The sequence below is a fragment of the Rhinopithecus roxellana genome, chromosome 3, assembly GCF_007565055.1.
Source record: "Rhinopithecus roxellana isolate Shanxi Qingling chromosome 3, ASM756505v1, whole genome shotgun sequence".
NCBI classification, from domain to species: domain Eukaryota; kingdom Metazoa; phylum Chordata; class Mammalia; order Primates; family Cercopithecidae; genus Rhinopithecus; species Rhinopithecus roxellana.
The window spans coordinates 52,866,142-52,877,229 of record NC_044551.1 but is presented as its reverse complement, the minus strand read 5'-3'; the positions used below and the strand labels follow the sequence as shown (position 1 = coordinate 52,877,229).

Below are 11,088 nucleotides of genomic sequence, written 5' to 3'. Positions count from 1 at the left end.
ATTTTTCTTTCTTTCCTTTTTTTTTTTTTTTTTTTGAGACATAGTCTCAGAGTCTTGCTCTGTCACCCAGGCTGATGCACAGTGGTGCAATCATGGCTCACTGGAGCCTTGACCTCCTGGGCTCAACCCACCCTCCCGCCTCAGCCTTCTGAGTAGCTGGGACAGGCATGCACCACCACGCCCAGATACTTTTAAAAATAAAATTTAGAGAAACAGGGTCTTACTCTGTTGCTCAGTTTGGTCTCATATTCCTGGACTCAAGAAATCCTACCACCTCAGCTTCCCAATGTGCTGGAATTAGAGGCATGAGCAGCCTAGCCCAGCTAAATCGTATATATTTCTTTTTATATATTTTTAAAGTCCAAGAACGAATTTTCATTTGCTTTTAAATAATTATCTCAAGTGGAACTGATTTATATATATATGCTAAAAAAGAGATGAAATGTAAAGAGCATAATTTACAACACAATTCTAATTTGTCTAATTTTATATTTAGATTTTGTCTTACTAAGTCTGAAGGAAATTCAATACATATAGTGTAATTGTAAAATGTATACTTTCATTTGTCCTTTGCATGATGAAAAGATGAATCAAATGACCTAATCCTGGAATGGCTTGTTTTCCTTGCTTACACATTGCAGAAAGTTGATTACTTGTTCAATATAATTGAAGTCACAATTTTTTGAGACTGAGAAAGATTAAGGGAGCAATAAAGAAGCCATAATAATATAGTTACCGAATTTGCCAAAAACTTTACTTTTTTCTGTGTTTCACACAGACAATTATATCTGATATTCGTAACAACCCTGTGAGGTTAATATAAAGACATTATTTGTATCTTAAATGGAAGGGGAGTGTAGACAATGTTTAAATTAACATTTAAAGGTATGAAATTAGTTATAGTCACAGATTCCAGACTACAACTTCTGAAGCCCAGACTCCCATACCTTTGTTTCTCCTACAACCCCATTTAGGTACAGATTGTTTCTATTAATATTATCCTGTTTCATATTTTAATTCAAGACACTGATTGGAATCAAGAAACTGAATCGTACCCTGTTGTTTTTCAAAACTGTTTGTCGTAGTAAACATTCTATTTTTTGGTATTCATTCATTCTCTCAATCTGAAACGGAGTCAGCCATTGGCAAGGGGCATCCTAATTTAAGACTTGGCAAAGGAAAGAAGATAGTAATGCAGGTTGATGGGAAGGCACAGGTGAGAAGAGATGCCTTTCCACAACTTGGAAATAGTATTCTGTGGAGAATTTACCTCTGTAAAAATTAGAAGAAGGTTTTGCATTGCACCTTAATCAAAACTAGAAGATACAGTTTTTTATCGTTGTTTTAGTTTTGGCTATCTTTTTTGAGACAGGGTCTTGCTCTGTTGCCCAGGCTGGAGTGCAGTGGTGTTACCACCGCTTACTGCAGCCTCGGCATCCCAGTCTCAAGTGATCCTTCTGCCTCAGCCTGCCAAATAGCTGGGATTACAGGCGGGCACCACTACACCTGGCTAATTTGCAAATCTTTTCTCACTTTGTTGCCCAGGCTGGTCTTGAACTCCTGAACTCAATATACAGTTCTAAAAGTTTTTTTAATCATGTTATTTTATTGGTGTATCAGAAGTCACTTACTTATCACTGTGTGCTCAATGTTGTAAAATTTATGTGTAACGGAAGAGAAAATATCACTTAGATGATGAAACACGGGATTTTTATTCAGTGTTAGGACTCCTGAAGAAACAACTTTGGAAATTTTCTTTTATGTAAAGAAAAGGGCATCTGTAAATTCATACATTTTTTTAAGTTATGATTATAAATTAGGCATTGAAAATATAAAGAGTAAAGGACTATTTTAATTTCAGTTATAATTTTAGTGGCTTATGAAATAGATCATCAAAGCCATTTTGATTTTTTAAATTTCATGCAAAATTTAGTAAATTTCATATGAATAAAACTTCCCCCCAGCTATCTTTGGAAGACTAAAAGCAGGATGATTTACAGAAAGTTAGAAATATACATTGTTGTGAAAGCTACAAATCCAAACCACATCATTAAATAAAACCTCAGGCTCACAGGAAAGTGACTGTCACAGAGCATTTTTATGAATGCAAATTTTTTATTACTTTTTGGTGAGGAAGAACATGATTAGTGACAAAGGGTAAGAAACTGAGTTGAAAAATAAAAACTCTGAAAACAACATGATGACTACTTTCTATTTCTGAAAAACATTTTCTTGAATTTGTTCTGAAAAATACATGAAACATAGAAAATGTTCAAACATAGCTTTCAAAGGTTGTAAAAAGTAAGCATGTAAAAATGAAGGAAGAAAAAGTGAGAAACAGAAGACATCCAAGTTGGGATTTCAGGCTAAGTGTACCTGTCATATTAATAAATCATTGCATCTTCATATTGTATGATTGATGCTTTTTGAAATAAATCTGAATGTAAATTATTATATAATGAAACATGAGAGTAGGTGATATTTGTGTTGATATGCATTAAAAATAAACGATGTAGTTATACTAAGGCATCAATTTGGTCTTTGGTGTATGAATTTTAGTTCAAAAATATGTTTATATCTAAAACAATGATTATAGAAAATAGACACATTTACCCAGTTAAGAATAAAATTTTGTGAATAAATGCTGCTCTTAAAAGTATTTCTCTTGTCTTCATTTTATTTTTGTTAGGATGAATATATTAATAAAATTCTATGAATTCAATAATCTAAGCTGAAGTTTATAATTATGCCTATACCAAGAGAAGTTAAAAAACTTCTCTAGGTATGTTCCTAAAATAGGTAATTTTTTTTAGGAATAATTAAAATAGTCCAATATTTTCTCTGTAAGTACTCATAACTCTAGACTCTTTCTTTAATATATTGTCACTGACAGGTAGATGTTAATGAAAAATGTAGTTTTCTAAAACAGAGATCAGGCCACGGTCATATTCCTGTTTGGTGGTAATATAAACTCAGTGACATTGGCTAAAGAATAAGTTTTATTCTATTTAAAATCTCAATCCAAGTTCTCTTAACATCTCACATAATTTCCATGCATGAATCCTGTAATCCATATCAAATAATCTACATTTGGATATCTGATTAAATGGTCCCCTAGACTTCTACTTCCTCCTGTAGAATTCCCTGCCTCTTGCATCACTACTTAGTCCTACAGGATACAAGTGTAGCACATTACTCACACAGTTTTAATATGTTCCTCAACATTTCATTTCATTGCATCTATCTCTTTGAGAACACTTTTTACCACTTTTTGCTTTATATTGCATCGTTCACAGCTTTTTACATGCAGGTTGTAACTCTTAAATGAGACTTCAATTTCATTGATGATGACAACTGTCACCAGGACTCTTTTTTAAACATCCTTCTGAATGTCTGGAACAGCATCTTGCATCTACTGCATATTTAGAACACCTTGCTCAGTTAAAAAATGTTAGGAGGTATTAGTTTCTGTTTGAAACTAAGGCATTTCAGACAGCACTTTGAAATTTCTAGTAGATAATTTAGAATAAGAATTTGATGATTTTTGACATAAGAAAAATGGTATTGATACAATTATTAGGGTAACTATTATGACACATTTTAAAATTTCTAAAGTTAGTATTGGTGAGCAATAAGACTAAACAATCTGATGAACCCATTATAAGCCATAAATGTTACATTCCTTCCTCATAGGACATAATTCCAAGAGCCCTTCAATGCCCATTTTTTCTATTCACTTTCACCTAAGAGTTTGAGAAAAGAATTATTACTAAAATAGTTTTTGATGTCTCTGAAGTGTTGAAGGGCAAAAATCTTTCATTTCCATGAACTTAGCACAATATATGAATGCAATCATTCCTCCCTTGACTAAACACTTTTTTCCATATTTTCATCAGTGCTTCAAATAATATGTTTTTTTTTTCTGATCTCTTCTTTTATTTAAAAAATTGCACCACTACATCTTTCATTGGCACAAGTCAGAGTAGTATATGTGTTTTTAAAAGAGTAGGAACATGATAAAAAGTACTGCATTTAATATTTCATTTTAAATTTATGTACTTAGAAACTGAAAAAGCGACTGGGTTCTGAGTGCTGGTCTTATCTCCAAATGGTTGTGAGTTACATTTGGCTGTAAGGTTTATGCGATTTCTAATCCTATATTGGAAAAAGATTTAACCTCTGAAGATGACGTAGAAAATAAAAATTTCAGTGGTTTTGTTGTCTTTAGATAATATTTAATTTGGCTTTAATCCTAAAGGAGAGAGAGAGAGAGAGAGAGAGAGAGAGAGAGAGAGAGAGAGAGAGAGAGAGAGAGAGGAGGAGAGAGAGAGAGAGAGAGAGAGAGAGAATTCAAATTTGAGTCATATATTTCCCAGGAACTATTCTGAGATTTGACCTATTTGTGAAATTGAAAGCCAAGTAAGTCAGTGGCATAACATACATAAAGGTTAAGTACAATTTGACCTTGAGAGATTGGAGTTTTCCCTCTTTCCATAATACTCAGCTCTAGAGTCCCAATTTTTGAACAGCTGATCAACCGCTGTCCACACTAATAGACAGGCACCACATGTTTTGCATTCAAACATGTTCCATTAACATGCTCAGTTAACTGGCACTTCTTGATGACTCTGATATGACTTCAGATAAATTTTTGCATCCAACATATATATTCAGCTAAACCAAAAAGAAGACACCACATCAGACTTATGAGTAAAGTTCTGTAAGAAAATGATAAATTTTGTATTAAGCTTGTTGCATTGCCAAAAATGATGGACTCAATACTCGTCCCTTTCTACCCAGATTTCTGATCATTTTCTCTGCTCTTTATGTGAATACATCTGAGCTGCAATCAACTCACATCCCGAAAGATTAGACTGAGGCTGGATACAAAATAAAGGGCAAAGGTCTTTAACTTCTAGCTGAGGGTTCCATATGCTGGGTTCTACAAGTCTATATACATCAGATATTCCGATCACATCAATATCTAAATCCCTGTTTTGAATATCATTTTACCCTCCAGATATTGTTCAAGAAGATATGTGCATATAAGTGTGCCCTCCTATGTGGTTAAATGAATTCAATTCCTTTCAGAATATTTTCCTTCTTGTGCCATGTTGTAGGAAACTCACAACCTAACTCTGTATGGAGCCTTATCTTTTCCTCTTCAATCTCTTCTTCATGTCTGTGTTCATACAGATTTGTCATAGGAAGAATATCTTATATAGATATTTTAGTAATTTCTGCAAAAGTTATTACTTTCTCAATGTTTGCACAAGGAGTATTTTCAGTTAATAAATTCTGCTAAGAAACACCTTGGATAAAAATACTATCATACTATTATTTTTTTTTAAATTTAGCATCCAAGATTTGGCACAGGTCTGTATGTAGAAAAGTATCTTATTCGAAGGAAGTAAACTGATTTCAAAGCTCTATTTTATTTATGTCTGTAAATAGCAACTAAGGCTTCCAAAATGTGCTGGAACACATTAATGACGTGTGATTTCATATCTGATTATTTGTGACCAGTGAAACTCAAAGTCAACGTACAAACTCTTGGCTCACTACACTCTCAGGGAACTATTTTCTAATGCTGATAAAACTAGAGATTTTAAAGTAAGATAGTGAGTGTTCAATGACTCTCGTCAATTTGCACAACATTTATATGTTGTTACTGTTTTTGGCTCAAACAAGCAAAACAAAAAGTATGAGAAGCAATCCATACTTATAATAATGATATAATTGCTTAGTTTTAGAGTTTACATAAAAATAATACTTGGAATGCTTTCTTTTTTTTTTTTAATCTACATGGTATACAGATGCTCCATTTTATGTTCTTATTTAGATTTGATATAAGGGAGCTTAGAAGCAACCTGTTATTTTAATGTGTGATTAAAAGAAGATAGTTCTGAAGTGTTTCGTTTTACAAAATCAGAGAAATACTGTGATTTTCAGATCCACGCGGAGGACCTTAAAGTTTACATGAACTGTTAAACATATACACACATTTTATTTTTTAAATCCTCTGCTGTACATTTATTGTGTAAATATTTTTAAAAAAATATGTGCTGAAACGTATTAGTGATATGTGATACCATAGTTCTGTGGATAGCTTATCTGAAACCTAAATCCAAAAGCCTCATGGAATTCCAAAACCTGACATTCCTGATACATTTTGCAGAGAAAAGTCAAAACACCCAGCCTACAACATTTGTACACGCTTTGCCCTCCTTTTAGAGTGAATGTAATCTAGAATTAGCATCATCAGAGCATGTATATCCAGAGGTTACTCTCTACACCCCTCAGTGTCTCTTCAGATTTAACCTCACACTGGAACACACACCATTATGTGATTTAAAAGGATAAAGCAGCATCTGGAAAACTAAAATGTCGTAAAAAGCTTAAATTACATTTTATTCCTCAGGCTTAAAACACAAATTGGAGAATTATTCAAATTAAGCTTACTTACTTCCCATACCTCAAAATTATAATACGATAGCACAGGGTAATTGCAAACAGAGGTAAAATCCAAAATTTTGCACATGGGTAGAAACAGACAGAAAATGTCATATAACTTTTGGGGACACTGGATAATGATAAATTTAAAGAGCAAAGGGAAAACTCTGGTTTCAACCAATTCCTATTTCATGTATTTAAGAATTCCAATATTTCTGAAATATATAGATGTGGTCAGTTTTAGAAAATAGAACCATTATGGTATGAATTCTTACTTCAAGACCAATAGCAACAACAACAAAACATTATCTGAAACAATTAGAAAAAAAAGCCCCACCCAAATCCTCAGAAATTAGCTTATGAAAATATTAAAATAATTAGAATTTTGTACTATATATTTAAACAGTAGCTTCACTGTTAAAGATTTCACGAAATTCTCCCATGGTAATATAGTATTTTATGTGAGATGCATGTAAATATATATTTATAAGCTAATGAAACTAGAAAATTAGATAAGCATCTGCAAGCTTTTATGCAATTGAATACTTTGCAGTTGGCAAAGCATTTTACAGAAGCTCATTTAATCCTCACAACAACCCTGTGAGGTGGGCAGGGAAGTCATTGCCATCTCTGCTTTGTGGTTTGGACCCTGAACAGAGACTTTTGGGAACATATCTGAGGATAATAACTGTGAATCTCCTTTTTTGCTCCTAGTCCCACTCATTTTCCTGTTGATACCAAACTAATTATCAGTGAGATGGAAAAAATCTGGACCTGTGTAAGGAATAAATGTAAGTCAGCTATGATTCTATGACATTTATGTTCATTGGAGAATAGTCTTTCAGACTACATTGTTATTGTGTGAAGTACCTATTTTTGATTACTGCTCGTGTTGAAAATAAGTGAATTAGACTGAAGTACAAACCAACTAGCAAAATGTTTGACAATTAATTTCAAATACAGAAATGATCAAAATTGCTGATTTAAATATAATAAAACAAGTGGAAAAAAGGGAAAAAAAAGTTCCCCAACATTTGGTAGAAGATAAGGTGTGTGGTTATTGTTAAAATTAAATCATTCCCTGACATATCAGATTATCATAACATACCTTAAACTATTCTTTCTGTCCATTTAAAAATAGGAGTATCCCATTAAAATAAAAGGGGGTGTACGGAATAGAGACAATAGTCTCGTGCTCAGTACAGCACACAACTGGTGCACTGAAGTTGCATACATTATAGTGCAGGCAGCAAATCCCCATGCTCCATCAGTTTTGTATGGAGAAAAGAACTGGGGAGGGCAAAGGGAAATGGTACATACAAGTCCATGATAGAGTGGAAATACCTCATGTAATATAAACACAAGACAAGGCTAATGAGATCTGTTACAATAACAGAGAGTGGTTCTCAAGGGTTCACCCAGAAAAGTGATAAAAGAGGTCGTGACTACCTTTACAAGTTTCCTGTATTAGTGTTACCACCCCTATAAGTCATAGCCATCAGTGATCTTGAGCGTTTTTGTTTAGTTTTGCTTTTGAAAAAAATAAATCACAAAATATTGAAACAAATATCATTGTTTGGCTTAATTCAGGTATTCTTAATAAACAGTACCACAGACTTTATTGAGCAATTGAAAATATACACAAGGAACAATAACTTTTTCTTTGTATTGTCTTTTTTTTTTTTTTTTTTTTTTTTTTTTACTTTCTTCCAATTAAATAACCCAGTTTCGATCATGAAAAGGGCACTTGTTTCTACAGGAGCTGTGTCCAACTTGCTCAGTTCCAAGTACTGTTTCCACACTTCTTCCTTGTCATTGCTGAGGTTGTATCTCCACTTACTCAGGAAGCAAATTCCACAACCTTGCAAGAATTGACCCCCTAAGTTGTTCTTTCAGATTCTATTTCTCCATAGAGTTCAGCTAACTTTTTAAACTCAGGTCCCCAGTCTCCAAGGTAGTGATAATCCTGGTCTGATTGTGTCGTTGCTGAATCCAGCGAGCTGATAGACCCAGCTTCTGATCTCTGACCCTCATAGGCATAAGTCTGAAGAGAGTCATAAGGGGGGACGCTAGGGTCTAGGTCTGCTTCTGCCAGTCTTTGCTTAATAAATTCCTGAACATCTATGCTTTCCAGGGTGGACAATGTCTGGTGTCTGGGAGTGAGCTTCACTTCAGGTCTGATATCTCTCCGGTACTTGAGCTCCTCAGCAGCAGAAGGATTCCTCAAGGCTGTGATGTCAAAGGCCTCCGTGTCTTCCTCTCCCCCTCCTTCATCATCATAGGTGACCACGTTCTCCCGTACATCCTCCTCTGAAATGATCAAGGGCTCTTTTTTGCTGCGCCTCAGGGTGATAAAAATTACCACAATTGCTGAGGAAAAATGGAAAGAGGATGAAGAATTAAGAAAACAGGAAGGAAATTCTTAGAGATTTTACATCAGCAATTTCCCATTCGTCACTAACCACATTCCAGAGTTAGGCTGGCATTGCAGCACAACCCTCTCTGTGCTCTCTGAATAACATCGCAAGGTACTGTCATGCCTCAAATAATGTAAAAGATGATTACCCCAGGAGACACTGCGAATTGCTGATCTTCTAGAGAAAACCACAATACTCTCTGTTTGCTAGGATGTAGGTTTCTTGGCTCATGTTTCAGTAAAACCATTTAGTGATTAAAGTGAGATAAACACACGATGAAAAAATAATATGAAATTTTAACTAAAAAAATGTAGAGAGCTGGTCTCTCTATAGATATTTAATCCTTCTAGGTAGATACACTAAAGGAAAGATGTTTTAAGTTTCTGGAATATTGGAAGAAGGAGTCTTAAGGTTAAACCCTTTAAATTTTGACGCTTTGTGGAAAATCAAAGCAGAAATATTTTAATGCTGATCTCTTTTGTCAATTATCCTTTAAAATTATATTATCATGCATTAATAATTGCATTATCCCATTCAGGGGCAAAATAACGTTTCATTATCTGTACACAACTTGTTTCATAGGAATTTTCTGATTTATGAATGTTCTTTATATAACTATTTAATTCTCACAGCAGAGCTATGACTTTACTCTATTTTTTACAGCATACTTGTGGCTTTACTCTCTTTTCAACCCATTTATGCCTGAGGTTGCAGTTTTTCTGTGTGTGCAAAATCAGACTTTGGTGATGACCTTGAGCAGTAGGATATAAATAACTCCCACAAGCTTAGCATTCCAATAATGGAACACTATGCATAAATGAGGATGAGGAATCTGAGACTCAGGAAAGAGTATATGAATAACCAAGATCAAAAGATCACACAGATGGCAAGTGGAAGAGCTTGCACTATAACGTGATTTCTCACATCACAGGTAATGATATTTCTACTATAATAATATTCTACTTCAGTATTTCAAAAACATGAAATAATAAACTGAGTGGCCAATTGGACATGTGCCTTAGGATAGCTCTTGCTGAATATGGTGGATTAGTCTTTATTTCCAACAATGCTGCAAACATTAGAAAATATGATAGAACTGTGTCTTGGGAACTTTGCTTTGGCCATTTATCAATATTTTCAACTGTTTCTATTTGATGAGATGAAACTGCTACTGAATAGAAATAGTTCCCTCACATCAAATTTGTTATAGCCTGTGTTATTAGGCTGAGTATTATTTACTTCAGTTCTATAGACTGCTCTTTTCTTGTTCAGCTGATATTCTAGGGTTTATGATAGTGATAATGATGCCCATTAATATTTTAAACATTTTATACTTCAAAATAATCAGGGAGGTACATTCAATTGACATTTAAGGTTGTTATATTTAGCAAATAAAAATAAATGGCAGGATTCTCAAATGTGAATTTGAGATCAACAACAGCACACATGCACACCCACCCACCCACACACACACACACACACGCTTCTCAACCTACAGTGAGCTTACATTCCTATAAACCCGTTTGAAGTTGAAAATATCTTAAACCAAAAATGTATTTGATATACATAATTTAGTAAGTATTATACCTTAGCCTAGCCTACCTTAAATGTGCTCAGAACACATTAGCCTACAGTTTGGCAAACTTATCTAACACAAAACATACTTTATAATAAAGGTATTATGAAGAATTTTGAATCAGAATTCAAAATATGGTTTCTACTGAATGCATATTGCTTTCACATCCTTGTTAAGTCAAAAAATCTTAAGTCAAACTATTGTTGGTTAGAGACCATCTGCAACACACACACACACACACACACACACAACCACACATACACACACATACACATAAGGTATTGTGTCCCATATAATATTTGAGATACACATACAGAGGCAAATAATGTGCTAAGCATACATGTATATGTTCCAAATATATTGTTCCATGTGACGTAGTTATGTTATGTATACACATATATACCTATATATAGACAAAGATATATTTCTTATTTATCTGAAATTCACATTTATCTGGGTATACTGCATTGTATCTGGCAACCTTGATTATATGCGATCCTCAACAAATGGTTGTGAAGCAAACACCAGGTTATCTAACTCTGATAAAGAACTTACTTTCCCCCCAGCAACTGCCCTTTTACTGCTTACCTCTGCAAAGTAACTTTTATCTTTACTTTTATCATTATTATTACTTTGTTCTTC

The 11,088-nt window shown here is 33.8% G+C and overlaps 1 protein-coding gene across 9 annotated transcripts in view; it reads right to left on the bottom strand.

Annotated features, from left to right (window-relative positions):
- Positions 1-6,385: 6,385 nt before the first annotated feature.
- The window catches only part of CDH18 (cadherin 18), a 1,132,251-nt gene continuing 1,127,548 nt past the window's right edge, over positions 6,386-11,088 (bottom strand). For 8 of the 9 annotated variants that reach the window (XM_030927840.1, XM_030927845.1, XM_030927844.1 and 5 more), the window contains one exon: positions 6,386-8,823. In XM_030927840.1, coding sequence (XP_030783700.1) covers positions 8,333-8,823 — 491 coding nt within the window. In that variant the 3' untranslated portion in view covers positions 6,386-8,332. The remainder of the gene's footprint in view (positions 8,824-11,088) is intronic. The other variant, XM_010386932.2, reaches the window with a different exon arrangement.